At 45.8% G+C, this 15,680-nt stretch overlaps 1 protein-coding gene across 1 annotated transcript in view; it reads right to left on the minus strand.

Moving 5' to 3' along the window:
- shrprbck1r (sharpin and rbck1 related) overlaps positions 1 to 15,680 on the minus strand; it is a 52,293-nt gene that overhangs the window by 9,350 nt on the left and 27,263 nt on the right. Inside the window, exons 9-11 of the mRNA XM_072576491.1 lie at positions 7,851 to 8,011; positions 3,409 to 3,520; positions 463 to 642 (exon numbers count right to left, since the gene is read on the minus strand). Of these exons, the coding sequence (XP_072432592.1) occupies positions 463 to 642; positions 3,409 to 3,520; positions 7,851 to 8,011 (453 nt within the window). The remainder of the gene's footprint in view (positions 1 to 462; positions 643 to 3,408; positions 3,521 to 7,850; positions 8,012 to 15,680) is intronic.

Consider the following 15,680-nt stretch of genomic DNA (forward strand, 5'->3'; position numbering starts at 1 on the left):
TATTTTCAGAGTCATAAAGGATTCTAATTCACACACAAGGGATGGGAGAGATCTTTCTTTACAGATAGAACCTTATTTGAATACTTCATCCAAGCACTGACCCTTCGACAGTGCCCACTCCCTCAGCACTGACCCTCCGAGAGTGCAGCACGCCCTCAACACTGACCCTCCCACAGTGCGGCACTCCCTCAGCACTGACCCTCCCACAGTGCGGCGCTCCCTCAGCACTGACCCTCCCACAGTGCGGCACTCCCTCAGCACTGACCCTCCCACAGTGCGGCACTCCCTCAGCACTGACCCTCCCACAGTGTGGCGCTCCCTCAGCACTGACCCTCCCACAGTGCGGCGCTCCCTCAGCACTGACCTTCTGATAGTGCGGCACTCCCCCAGCACTCACAGCTAACATTGGAATTGCTGTGGTTAGTTAAATGATTGGTTGGGCTAATTCTCGTTGAGGTTTACCTTGCAGAGCAAACAGTTGAGCTTTAAGCAGATTGGGCAGCAGAATTCATTGACTGCATCTTCGTATATACACCAGCCCTTGCAGTCTGCCGTTTTGCAGTGGTAACTGTTTTCACTGCTGCTCTCTGCAACACTCATACTGCGGTCAAGGAATTTATCATAGTCTTCGTGGGAAACCAGCTGAGAAAGAGAAATCCAAGATCAGTTACATAACAGCGACCGCACAATGTCCTAACTCAGAGCAAAAACCCCTTCACCCAGTCCCAGCTAACATTCTGAATGGGTGTGGGTGGAGGGTGTCACAGGACTCGAACTGTTAACTGCTCTCTCTCCATTAACAGATGCTGCCAGACGTGCCGGGTTTCTCCAGATACTTTGGATTTTGTTTCAGATTGCCAGCATCGCGATTATCTGTTTTATTGTAGCCCATATTTGTTGTTTTGCATTGGTTCCTTGAATTTCAAATTCTCCTCCTTGACTTCCCTTCCCCCTCTTTATCTCTGTCATCTCCCTTTGCGCTCTCTCTCTCTCCCCCCCCCTTTCAAACCTAACTCTTTGAGGAAAGCTTTGGTCATCACTGCTAATATTCCCTCCTTTGACTGAATATTGAAACCTGCCTGGTATTGCTTCCATGAACGGTTTACTGAGTTAAAAGTGCGATGCAAATACAAGGCGTCGGTTAAAAATGTTCAGTTAATGACACTATAATGTTAATCCCTATAAGATTCATTGTTGGATGGTACAGCACTAGAGTTTTGTTAGAAATAAAACATTTTGTTCAAGCTTTTCATCCTGGCCTCATCAGGACACATTGCAAGAATACCAACTTAAAAGGGAGAATTTTATCCTGTGCGAGAAGTGATTGATTGATTGGCCAGCCAGTGGACTGTGATTGGTAGAGGAGGTGCCATGAAGGATGCACCAGTTGATGACAGTTAACATAGTCACACATAAAGGTGATTCCTCTTTACATTGGCATTCTTGCAAACAGTCCTGATGAATTCAGGCTAAAAAGCTTCAAGTATCTTTTTGCAGTAACAATCCATGATAAATTTGATCACAAGGCAGACTCATGCGGAGTTGGCTGGTTCTCTCTTAAACTCTTAAAAGAAATGCAAAACTTGCGCCCACACCTCCCCCCTTACTTCCCTCCAAGGCCCCAAGGGATACTTCCAAATCCGCCACAAATTCACCTGCACCTCCACACACATCATCTATTGCATCCGCTGCACCCGATGTGGCCTCCTCTATATTGGGGAGACAGGCCGCTTACTTGCGGAATATTTCAGAGAACACCTCTGGGACACCCGGACCAACCAACCCAACCATCCCGTGGCTCAACACTAACTCCCCCTCCCACTCCACCAAGGACATGCAGGTCCTTGGACTCCTCCATCGCCCGACCATAGCAACACAACGGTTGGAGGAAGAGCGCCTCATCTTCTGCCTAGGAACCCACCAACCACAAGGGATGAACTCAGATTTCTCCAGTTTCCTCATTTCTCCCCCCCCCCCCACCTTGTCCCAGTCAAATCCCTCGAACTCAGCACCGCCTTCCTAACCTGCAATCTTCTTCCTGACCTCTCTGCCCCCACCCCCACTCCGGCCTATCACCCTCACCTTGACCTCCCTCCACCTATCGCATTTCCAACACCCCTCCCCCAAGTGCCTGCTCCCTACCTTTTATCTTAGCCTGCTGGACACACTTTCCTCATTCCTGAAGAAGGGCTTATGCCCGAAACGTCGATTCTCCTGCTCCTTGGATGCTGCCTGACCTGCTGCGCTTTTCCAGCAACACATTTTCAGCTCTCTCTTAAACTGTTAAGTTCAGTGACTAGGGCCTGAACAGTAATGTTGCAGTCAAATTACAAAATATTTCCTCAGCTGCCTGACTCACTATCCCCTTGTTCCATCCATAGGGAACTGGACCACACTCATAGCCCTCACAGTAAGATTACTCAAAGCACCACAGCATGAACCAATGCACTGCAGCCAGTACAATGGATTGAGTCAGGGCAGATGGATGATCAGATACCCTGGAAGATTCACCCCTGGCACTACTCCCACCCAGGGGTCCTGAAGCCAGCTCTACATCAGTAACCGCTGAAAATGTGTTGCTGGAAAAGCGCAGGTCAGGCAGCATCCAAGGAGCAGGAGAATTGACGTTTCGGGCATAAGCCCTTCTTCAGGAATCTTATGCCTGAAACGTCAATTCTCCTGCTCTTTGGATGCTGCCTGACCTGCTGCGCTTTTCCAGCAACACATTTTCAGCTCTGATCTCCAGCATCTGCAGTCCTCACTTTCTCCCCTACATCAGTAACCATCATTAATCTGCTTCCCCCGATAAAGAGATCTCAGAGAGAACCAAGACAGGGAGTGGACTAACAAGGAGCAAGCAGGCTTGATGGGCCAAATGGTCTACTTCTATTCTGATGTCAAGTGAACAATCAAACAGTGAGTGAACAACTAGACAGTAAATGGTCAAACAGATAAAAAGCAGATGTCCACTTGTGAACAATCAAATGGCAAGTAGAGAACCAGACAGCAAGGAAGCAGCGGTAGACCATAGGCAGGCCATTCAGCCCATCAGTCCTGCTCTGCATTCAATTACATCATGGCTGATCTGTGCTTCAATTCTATTTACTCAATAAACCTCAGTATGTACCAAAAGTCTGTCTCTCTCAACCTGGAAGGCTCCAATTTAACCCCAGCATCAACAGCAGTACCAGAGCTCAGTTACAGCTCACATTTCCCCTCCAGCTTCCCCTCTCCCACATTTCACAATCCCCTCCTTTCCCATGTTTCAGAGGGCATTCAGTGCCCTGACCCCAAGCCCAAGAGTGCACTCAATAGGCAGCCCCCTCCCCTTCCCAGGTCTGAGAGATCACTCAATACTCAGACCCCAGCCCGCCCCCCTCCCCTCCCCAGATTGCAGACAGTACTCACTGCTCGGACCTCCCGCTCCTGCAATTTGCTGTCACATGCGTAGCTGTCATCTCGAAACGGACAGGGTACCTGTGGGTCAGTGCTGCTCCGGATCAGCTGTTTCAGACAGTCTCTGCACATGGGAGTCAGGCACAATGAAGATTATTGGTACCATCTCTGTAACATCCTTATGCAACCCTCTATCAACACTGCCTGAGCAAACGGAAGGAGGCCAATCAGCTCATCTCAGGTCTCCTGAGCTTCAAATCTGTTGTTTGATAAACCAGAACTCCTCCAATGCCTTCACACACCGCACTGGGCCTGGGAAGGTTCAGAAAAGGACAGGGGCAATGTGAATCTCTGCACCACTACAGGTCACAAACAGCACTGCCATGCTGCTGTAGGAAATGCAGCAGCAGCCAATTCACACACAGAAAGATCCCGCTCACCCCAAACAATGTGGTGCCCAGAATTGGGTGGAATAAATCAGATGAAGCTGAACCAGTGTTGTATACATACACCAAAGCTCCCTTGCACTTGGATGCTCTGGCTCCACCAATAAACCCAAGGATCCCACGTTGATCTTTCTAAATAACCTTTCGCCACACGTCCTGATCCGTGAGCCCTCCCTCCCCCCAGGGTTTGTCCATTCCTAGCCAGGATCCCAGACTGGTTACAGAATGCCCTGCATGATAACAACGTGACAGGTACATTTGGTGCCTCAGAGGGTGGTCATCCCAGGCCCAGGAAAGGAGTTGCTGTTCAAGCCTTGGCCAAACTATGGAACCAGTAAGTTCTACTCCAGGTAACTCCAAACCACAAGGGGGCGAGGGCTGCTCCCTGGTGGCAAACTCTTCAGGAAGAGGAACGTTATAATATTTAATTAATAAATATTAATGAGAGAGAATGGACCAAAGTGTACATGTATGTGTAGAACCACAGAAGATGGGCGAGGTCCTCAATGAGTATTTCTCCTCTGTGTTTATCGTGGAGAAAGACATGAAGACTTGGGGAAGTTAGTGATGATACCTTGGGGACAGTCCATATCACAGTAGAGGTGGTGTTGGATCTATTAGAATGTATGAAGGTGAATAAATCTCCTGGTCCTGACCAGATATATCCAAGAGACTACAGAAGAAATTGCAGGGGCCCTGGCTGATATTTTTGCATCATCATTAGCCACGAGTGAGGTCCCAGAAGACTGGCGGGCAGCGAATGTTGTGTCCTTATTCAAGAAGGGCTACAAAGAAAAACCTGGGAACTATAGACCAGAAAGTTTAACATTTGTGGTGGGTAAGTTACTGGAGAAGATTCTGAGAGATAAGATATACAAGCATTTGGGAAGACAGGATTTGATTAGGAATAGTCAGCATGGCTTTGTGAGTGGGAGATCATGCCTCACAAATTTGTTAGTTCTTAGATGAAGTGACCAGGAAGGTTGATGAGGGCAGGGCAGCAGACATAGTCTATATGGATTTCAGTAAAGGCCTTTGATAAGGTTCCACATGGTTGATGGTGTGGAAGGTTAGATCGCATGGAATCGAGTGTGGGGCTGACAAAATGGATACACAATTGGCTTGATGATTGGAAGCAGAGGGTAATAGTGGAAGGATGTTTGTAGGTCTGGAGGCCTGTGACTAGGGGTCAGTACTGGGCCCATTGCTGTTTGTTATCAACATCAATGATTTGGATGAGACGTACAAGGTATGATGACTAAGTTTGCTGATGACACTGAAATAGGCGGTATCATGGACAGTGAGGAAGATGATCAGAAATTACAGCAGAGGAAGTGGGCTGAGAAATGGCAGATGGAGTTTAATACAGGTAAGTGTGAGGTCTTGCATTTTGGAAAGTCAAATCAAGGTAGGAGTTTCATCATGAATGTTCGGGCCTTAAGGAGTGCAGTGGAACAGAGGGACCTAGGAGTTCAGGTGCAAGGTTTTCTGAAAGTGGAGTCCCAGGTAGACAGGGCAGTGAAGGAGACCTTTGGCACACTGGCCTTCATCAGTCAGAGCATTGAGTATAGAAGTTGGGAAGCTATGTTGCAGTTGTACAGGACATTGGTGAGGCCGCACTTGGAGTACTGTGTTCAGTTTTGGTCACCTTGTAAAAGGAAGGATGTTATTAAACTGGTTTTATGAAGATGTGGGTGTACTGTACCTTTAAGAGAGTAAAAGCTAGCAGTGACAGCACCAAGTGTTCTCAATAAGACACAATGTAACATATGCTCCAGCTACTAGGGTAGCTAGTTGCCTAGAGACAGAAACAGATTTGAATTAGGCCAATCAGTTTAAATCATGCCCCAAACCAAAAAAAGCACTCCAATCAAGTTTGAATTTAGTATATTGACAATCTTAAAAGCCAATGACTCAATCTGATGCTTTGGGGTATAAGACCAGAGAAAATTGAACAGTTGGGAGGATAACTGCCAAGCCAATGATATCTGCAAACTGCCCACAGGATAGCTCTCTTAAAGGTACCTTTATCGATCAGTAACCTGTGAAGCAAAACCCCAAGAAGAAGAAAAGACGACAGGAATACAGAAGAACCGAAAGCTGCCTGGTTTTGAGATAAGAAGTTTTGTTTTGTAAATCGTAATCAGGAGTTTTATTGCACTAGTATTATAGAAGGAAAGGTAAAGGTAAAGGATAGGTTAGAGGGAGGAGTTGTAAATAGTCATTAGTTAATTATTCTCTGTTCTACTTTAAGAAACAAAGTTATTAGTTCTTGACCTTTTGAATTTTCCCAGATTACTGTACGGGATAATTCTTTCCTGTATTGCTGGTTTAAATTGAACAGGAGGGTTTGCCCCATGTCATAACACTGGAAAGAGCGCAGATGAAAGTTAAAAGGATCTTGCCTGAACTCAATAGTCTAAGTTATAGGGAGAGGTTGGACAAGCTCGGACTTTTTTCTTTAGAGCGTAGGGGACTGAGGAGGGAATCTTAGAGAGATGTACAAGATCATGAGAGACATGGACAAGATTAATGCACTCGGTCTTTTTCTCAGCTTTGGGGAATTGAGGACTAGAGGGCATCAGTTTAAGGTTAGAGGGGAAAGAATAAAAGGGAACCTGAGGAGCAACTTTTTTACACAGAGGGTGGTACACATATGGAATGAGCTACCAGGGGAAGTGGTTGAGGCGGGTACATTAACAACATTTAAAAGGCATTTGGACAAATACACAGATAGAAAAGGATTCGAAGGATATGGGCTGTAGGACTCTATGACTCTAAGAGCACTCATATTTCCTTGACACACACATGGCTTTGCATATGGAATGAGTTGCCAGAGGAAGTGGTGGAGGCTGGATGACTCTGAAGCTGATCTCTGTCCTGTACCTGGCTCTCCTCCTGGGCTGCATCACCTTGATCAACTTCGCTCTGGGCTTCATCCTGGCTGTGACCCTTGTCCCAGCGGCTGCCCTCGCTGAGCCTGCACCCCACAGGTAAGGGACATGGGGGGGAGGATGATCATCCAGGGTTATAGAGGCATAGAAATGTACAGCACCGAAACAGACCCTTCGGTCCAACCCATCCATGTCAACCAGATATCTCAGCCTAATCTAGTCCCACCTGCCAGCACCCAGCCCATATCCCTCCAAGGAGAAAGTGAGGACTGCAGATGCTGGAGATCAGAGCTGAAAATGTGTTGCTGGAAAAGCGCAGGTCAGGCAGCATCCAAGGAACAGGAGAATCGACGTTTCGGGCATAAGCCCTTCTTCAAGAATGAGGAAAGTGTGTCCAGCAGGCTAAGATAAAAGGTAGGGAGCAGGGACTTGGGGGAGGGGCGTTGGAAATGTGATAGGTGGAGGAAGAGAGCTTCTTCAAGGAAAGCATCCTTGCAAGAGGATTCGCAGTAGGTTAAAATATAGTAGGTTAACCTATCGCATTTCCAACGCCCCTCCCCCAAGTCCCTGCTCCCTACCTTTTATCTTAACCTGCTGGACACACTTTCCTCATTCCTGAAGAAGGGCTTATGCCTGAAACGTCGATTCTCCTGCTCCTTGGATGCTGCCTGACCTGCTGCGTTTTTCCAGCAACACATTTTCAGCCCATATCCCTCCAAACCATTCCTATTCATATACCCATCCAAATGGCCACCCTCTGTGTGTAAAGGTTGCCCCTTCGGTCCCTTTTATCTCTCCTGTTCGACTACAACCTGGTGTCATGTGACTTCTGACTTTGTCCACCCAGTCTAACCCCAATACCTCCATGTCATCCCAAGAACAGAAACAAGGGGGAGGCCATTCAGCCCTTCCAATCCGTTACACCATTCAACAGGATCTCTGCTGAGCCGTGAGCTAACTTCACACAGGAGTAGATGAAGAGCAATATCTGAGTGCTTGAAAAGAGAAAAAGCAGAAGTACAGCGCAAAATAAAAGGAACTAAATTAAGGATTTCCAACAATAAGATGGCCGCAAGTGCGAGAGGGAGAACGGCAGGTTTGTGGGTCCTCGCACCTGCAGAAGGAGTGCAGACAGTCTCTCAACACAACGCCTTCCCCTGGCTTCATATCCGACAGACAGATCCGGCATTCAAAGGGCTCAGGGTTGAGGACAAGGTGCTGGCCGTCAAGCTGCAGGAGGTTCTGATAATTCCGCAGGCGCCTTTCCTCCAACTCCTGAGGTAAAATAAGTGAAAGTACAAACCAACAGCGTCACACACAGCTACAAGCACAGAGCAGATTACATTATAGCTATCAAACAGCCCACACCGACCAAACCCAGAATCTCTACTCTTAATGTGTTTGGGCTCCACTTGCTAAACAATCCCAAGTGCGTCAATAGCTACAACAAAATTGGTGGTATAGGCGATAGTGAAGAATGTTTTCTAAGACAACAAAAGGATCTTTAGATTAGATTAGATTAGATTTACTTACAGTGTGGAAACAGGCCCTTCGGCCCAACAAGTCCACACCGACCCGCCGAAGCGCAACCCACCCATACCCCTACATTTACCCCTTACCTAACACTACGGGCAATTTAGCATGGCCAATTCACCTGACCTGCACATCTGATCAAATAGGTCAATGGGCTGAAAAATGGCAGATGGAGTTCAATCTGGATACATGCAAAGTTTTTCATTTTGGTACGATAAACAAGTATGGGCTTATACGCTTAATGGTAAGACATTGGGTAGAGCTGCAGAGACACCTCGTTTGCATCACATATAGACAGGATGGTTAAATAGGCATTTGGCACGCTTGCCTTCAATGCTCAGTCCTTTGAGTATAGGAGTTGGAAAGTCATGTTGAGGTTGTAGAGGACATTGGTGAGGCCTCTCCTGGAGGACTGTGTCCATTTCTGGTCACCCAGTTATAGGAAGGATATTATTAAGCCGGAGATGGTTCAGAAGAGATTTACTGGATATGGAAGGTTGAGTTATAAAGAAAGGCTGGATAGGCTGGGACTTCTTTCACTGGAGCGTAGGAGATTGAGAGGTGACCTGATAGAAATTTGTAAAATAATGAGTGTAGATGGTCTTTTCCTTAGGATGGGGGATTTCAAGACAGGGGGACTCAAGGTGAGAGGAGTTAGATTTTAAAAAGACACAAGGGGCAAATTCTTTACACAGTGTGGAATGAACTTCCTGAGGAAGTGATGGATGTGGGCACAACTACAACATTTAAAAGACATTTAGACAAGGACATGAACAGGAAAAGTTTGGAGGGATGTGAGCCAGGAGCAGGCAGGTGGGACTAGCTTAGTTTGGGATCATGTTCGGCATGGACTGGTTAGACCGAAGGGTCTGTTTCTATGCTGCATCACTATATATCAGCCTATAAATCAGTGAGTTTGCAATGTGGCACATTTATGCTGCTAGAAGCAACACGCACAGGGAGTTTTGACAAAGGGTCAGTTAGACTCAAAACGTCAGCTCTTTTCTCTCCTTACAGATGCTGCCAGGCTTGCTGAGATTTTCCTGCATTTTCTCTTTTTTGGTTTCAGATTCCAGTATCCACAGTAATTTGCTTTTATACACAGGGATGTCACCCTCAGCAAACTAAACGAATATGTTCAAGCCATGTGCCTTTTTTGAATTTAATGGGGAGGCATAGTGGTGCTGTCAGATTAGTAAATCAGAGACCTGGGTTTGAATCCTGCCAAGACAGAATCTCAATTAAACAAAATTCTGGAAAGACCATCAACAACCATTATATAAAATATATATATTGGTTAAGCCTGACTAATGTTCTTTCGGGGAGAAAATCTGCCTCCTTACCTGGTTTGCTGTGTGTCTGAGTCACACAGAAGTCAATGTGGTTTATGCTTCAGTACTCTCTGAAATGGCCAAGCAAACCACCTTTCAAATGGCTAGAAAGTCTCAAGAGAAGGTATTAAAGCAGTCAGACCTCCTGGCACCAGAAATTAAAACAGCAAAGCTCACAACTAAGCTCTGACAACCCTGCAAAGTCCTCCTTACTGACATCCTATGACTAAAGCTAGTGATAAATTTGAGAGAGCTGTCTCACAAACTAACCAAGCAATAGCAAGATATTTATATACTTATGAAATCATACTATACAGACCATATCCCAGACATAACCACAACCAACCCTGGCTATGCCTTGTCCCACCAGCAGGAGGGAGTGTAGAGGTGGCAGAACAACGGGATACAGTCAGGAAGGAGTCACAGAGAGTCATAGAGATGTACAGCAAGGAAACAGACCCTTCAGTCCAACCCATCCATGCCGACCAGATATCCCAACCCAATCTAGTCCCACCTGCCAGCACCCGGCCCTTTATCCTATCCATGCCCCTCATAATTTTGTAAACCTCTTTAAGGTCACCCCTCAGCCTCTGAAGCTCCAGGGAAAACAGCCCCAGCCTGTTCAGCCTCTCCCTGTAGCTCAAATCCTCCAACCCTGGCAACATCCTTGTAAATCTTTTCTGAACCCTTTCAAGTTTCACAACATCTTTCTGATAAGAAGGAGACCAGAATTGCACGCAATATTCCAACAGTGGCCTAACCAATGTCCTGTACAGCTGCAACATGACCTCCCAACTCCTGTACTCAATACTCTGACCAATAAACAGGAGTATACTGAACGCCTTCTTCACTATCCTATCTACCTGCGACTCCACTTTCAAGGAGCTATGAACCTGCACTCCATGGTCTCTTTGTTCAGGAACACTCCCTAGGACCTTACCATTAAGTGTGTAAGTCCTGCTAATAGAACATAGAACATAGAACAATACAGCACAGAACAGGCCCTTCGGCCCACGATGTTGTGCCGAACTTCTATCCTAGATTAAGCACCCATCCATGTACCTATCCAAATGCCGCTTAAAGGTCGCCAATGAATCTGACTCTACCACTCCCTCGGGCAGCGCATTCCATGCCCCCACCACTCTCTGGGTAAAGAACCCACCCCTGACATCTCCCCTATACCTTCCACCCTTCACCTTAAATTTATGTCCCCTTGTAACACTCTGTTGTACCCGGGGAAAAAGTTTCTGACTGTCTACTCTATTCCTCTGATCATCTTATAAACCTCTATCAAGTCACCCCTCATCCTTCGCCGTTCCAACGAGAAAAGGCCGAGAACTCTCAACCTATCCTCGTACGACCTACTCTCCATTCCAGGCAACATCCTGGTAAATCTTCTCTGCACCCTCTCCAAAGCTTCCACATCTTTCCTAAAGTGAGGCGACCAGATTTGCTTTCCCAAAATGCAGCACCTCGCATTTATCTGAATTAAACTCCACTGCCACTTCTCGGTCCATTGGCCCATCTGGTCCAGATCCTGTTGTAATCTATGGTAACCACCTTCAATTTTGGTGTCATCTGCACACTTACTAACTGTACCTCCTTTGCTCGCATCCAAATCATTTATGTAAATGACAAAAAGTAGAGGACACAGCACCGATCCTTGTGGCCTCCAGTCTGAAAAACAACCCTTGCCTTTACAAATACATTACATCCTGTTCCTCAGGATTCCCTCCAACAACTTGCCCACCACGGAGGTCACGCTCACCGGTCTATAGTTCCCTGGCTTGTCCTCACCACCCTTCTTAAACAGTGGCACCACGTTTGCCAACCTCCAGTCTTCTGGCACCTCACCTGAGACTATCGATGATACAAATATCTCAGCAAGAAGCCCAGCAATCACTTCTCTAGCTTCCCACAGAGTTCTCAGGTACACCTGATCAGGTCCTGGGGATTTATCCACCTTTAACCGTTTCAAGACATCCAGCACTTCCTCCTCTGTAATCTGGACATTTTGTAAGGTGTCACCATTTATTTCCCTACAGTCTATATCTTGCATATCCCTTTCCACAGTAAATACTGATGCAAAATATTCATTTTGTATCTCCCCCATTTTCTGTGGCTCCACACAAAGGCTGCCTTGCTGATCTTTGAGGGGCCCTATTCTCTCCCTAGTTACCCTTTTGTCCTTAATATATTTGTAAAAACCCTCAATGTTGACAGCAAGCAATAAACAGGGCTAAGTGATCCCACAACAAAAGGATCAGATCTAAACTCTGCCATCCTGATACATGAACTCTTGAATGGTTGATAGGTTAACAACTGCAAGAGTAGGAAGATCCACAAATATCCTTATCCTCAATGATGCTGCAAACATTGAGACTGAAGCATTTGTACAAAACAGCACCTGCTCAGCAATAACCTGCTCAGTGACGCCCAGTTTGGGTTCCACCAGGGCCACTCAGCTCCTGACCTCATTACAGCCTTGGGTCAAACATGGACAAAAGAGCTGGATTCCAGAGGGGAGGGGAGAGGGACAGCCCTTAATATCAAGGCTGCATTCGACCACGTGAGGCATCAAGGAGCCCGGGCAAAACTGGAATCGATGGGAATCAGGAAGAAAACTATTCAATGGTTGGAGTCATACCTGGAACTCGGGAAGATGGTTGTGGTTGCTGGAGTCATCTCAGCTCCAGGACATCTCTGCAGGAGTTCCTCAGGGTAGTGTCCTAGACCCAACCAATTTCAGTTGCTTCATCAATTACCTTCCCTCCATCATTAAGTTAGAAATGGGGATGTTCGCCAATGATTGCACAATGTTCAGCACCATTCACCAATCCTCAGATACAGAAGCAGTTCGTGTCCAAATGCAACAAGGTTTGCGTAATTCCAGGCTTGAGCTGAAAATTGGTAAATTACACTCAAACTGCAGAAACATCAGGCAATTACCATCCCCAATAAAAGGGGATCTAACCACTGTCCCTTGGCATTCATTAGCATTATCATCCCACCACAGGAAACTGAACAGAACAAACTTTATCAAAACAGAGACTACAAAAGCAGGTCAGAGACAAGGAATCATATAGTGAGAAACATACCTCCAGAACTCCCTAAAGCCTGTCCACCATCTACAAGGCACAAGTCAGGAGTGTGATGGAATACTCCCCACTTGCCTCGATGGGGGCAGCTCCAACAACACTCAAGAAGCTTGACACCATCCAGAACAAAGCAACCCACTAGAGTGGCACCACATCCACTCCCTCCATCAATGACATTCAGTAGCAGCAGCAGTAGCAAGATGCACTGCAGAAATCTGGAGTGTGCTTAGACAGCATTTTCCAAATCCATAACACACAAATCGTTTGAGAAACTCAAGAGGGTCTGGCAGCACCTGCTGAGATAGAATATCATTCCAGACTTAAAACGTTAACTCTGTTTCTCTCCCCAGAGACTCTGCCAGAGCTGCTGAGTTTCTCTGGGGTTTTTACGTTTGTTTCAGGTTTCCAGTACCTGCTGTATTTTATTTTTAATTTGCTTTCTAAACCCACAATCACTTTCATCTTGAAGGATGAGCTCAATAGATACATGGGAACACCATCCCCTGTAAGTTCCCCTCCAAACCACTCTCAATCCTGACTTGGAAATATAATGCTGTTCCTTCAGTGTCACTGGGTCAGAATGCGAGAATTCCCTTTCTAAGGACAATATGGGTCAACCTACAGCACATGGACTGCAGCAGTTCAAGAAAGCAGCTCACCCCCACCCTCTCAAGGGCAACTAGGGACAGGATATAAATGTTGTGTGTAGCCAATGACTCCCACATCCAGGAGCTGGGGGTTGAATAGATCCTCATAGCTTTCTACTGCATTAGTGGTGCTGGAAGAGCACAGCAGTTCAGGCAGCTACCAACGAGCAGCGAAATTGACATTTTGGGCAAAAGCCCTTCATCAGGAATAAGAAGGGCTTTTGCCCGAAACGTCGATTTCGCTGCTCGTTGGACGCTGCCTGAACTGCTGTGCTCTTCCAGCACCACTAATGCAGTATTTGGTTTCCAGCATCTGCAGTTATTGTTTTTACCCCATAGCTTCCTCCAAAGTAACACCTTGGCCAATCGGAGTTGACTTGCCAACCAATCAACAATTTCTGTTTTCCTGTAGTATAAATGATTGTTACACAGCAATGTTTAAAGTGGGTACAACATGAATTTGTCAGAAATAAAATATTGAAATAAGGCAATAAATAAAACTAAAGACTTGCAATATATTTTTAATTTTTGTTCACAGAAGAGAGATAATGGGTGAAAGGTTTGAAGATTACAGCTGTTTTGAGTAAGGTACTTAAGACAACAACTATTTCCAGCAGTCAAGGATTTGAAACTTACTGTAAAGACAGTTATGTTATCAAAAAACTTTCCTTCTTTTACACATCAGGATAAATGCAAGAATGCCACATTTCAAATGCATCACACCACTGCAGGATAGAAGGATGCTGATTTGGCTGGTCAATTCTGATTGGCCAAGGCTGCTGTGCCGAAACAATGGTGAACAATTGACTCTTCAAGATCCCTGTTTACCGCAGGATAATATCTCAATCAGTTAGACAACTTGCCAACTTTCTTTCACCTGTAGTACAATTTGTTGTGATGGTTCGAAATTTAACATTTGTACACGTGTCCTGATGCATGCCAGACAAAAAGCTTCTGCAATGTCTCTCTCTTCAATAAGACAACAACAGTAATAATCCAGAGAGCTGCATTAATGATCCAGGAGTTGAAGTCCCACAATGGAAACTCAAAGAATCAAAATTTAGGTAATTAATCTGGTTTTAAAAGTTGGTTGCAATCATGGTGACCAAAAACGACAAGATTGTTGTAAAAACCCATCTGGTTCTGGAATGCCCTTCAGGGGAGGAAATCTGCCATAGTCTGGCCTACATGTGACTCCAGTTCGACAGCAATGTGGTTGATTCTTAACTGTTCTTTGAAGTGCTCTAGGAGATACTCTTTTGCACTGGAGAAAAAAAAGAGGGGACTCTGGCTTTATTTGGCAGACGATTCTAATACTTCCTCCCTCTGATGACCCTGCTCCTACCAGCACTGCCCGTGTTCTCGTGCTCCCCTGTGTAGTTCCCTCTCACCTTGATTGGAAGAAGAGCCAAGAGTGGCCTTTGAGACAGGACAGTCTGTCACTAATCAGTGACTATTGATTTTTTAATAATGTATACATTCACAAGATGTGGATGTTGCTGATAAGTGTAGTCCATTGACTGACAAACCTCAAAGCTCTGGAGGTGGTGGTGAGACATTACCTTGAACACACCCGGGTAGCCTGCTGGGTTATTTCCCTGGGTGACTGACTCTTGCTGCGGGAAGGAGGGCAGAGTCCCTTCCCCAAGTGAAACAAATGGGACTTTGCAATAATCCAATAGCTTTATGGTTATCGTTACTGAGACAATTCGGTTATTTCTCTAATTTGATTAAGTGACACAGAATATCCAGTATATAAACAGGCCACTCAGCTCAACAAGTGTTCATGACCCTCCTCCCATTTCAACTGTCGCAGAGTCAAAATGGCACAGAAAGAGGCCATTCAGCTGAATAAGCCCAGATTGATTCCCCTTGGAGAAATCCTGTCAGTCCCACTCAATGGCCATCACACTGCAGGCTAATTTCCATCAAGTCCCCACCTAATTTCCATTTGACCTCATGGGCAACTAGTTCCAGGTCATTACGATGCACTGTGCAAGAAAGTTCTTCCTCATAACTCTCCTGCTTCTCTTGCTCAAAACCTTAAATCTGTGTTCCCTACTCCTGCACCATCAGCCAAAAGGACTTTTTTTTTCCTTGTCTCTCTTACCGGTCAGATTCCTATAGACATTTGTGAAATCACTAATGTTTATCTTACTTTGTACATTTCCTGTGCAATCGTACCCTTGTATACCTTGCTCTGTCTAAGCACCCTATGATCTTATGTCCTTGTTTGCTGTAATCTGCCTGTACTGCTCACAAAACAGAACTTTTCACTGTACTTCGGTACATGTGACTACAATAAATCAAATCAAATCTCCTCACAATTTCCTTT

This window comes from Chiloscyllium punctatum, chromosome 8 (genome assembly GCF_047496795.1).
Source record: "Chiloscyllium punctatum isolate Juve2018m chromosome 8, sChiPun1.3, whole genome shotgun sequence".
NCBI lineage: Eukaryota > Metazoa > Chordata > Chondrichthyes > Orectolobiformes > Hemiscylliidae > Chiloscyllium > Chiloscyllium punctatum.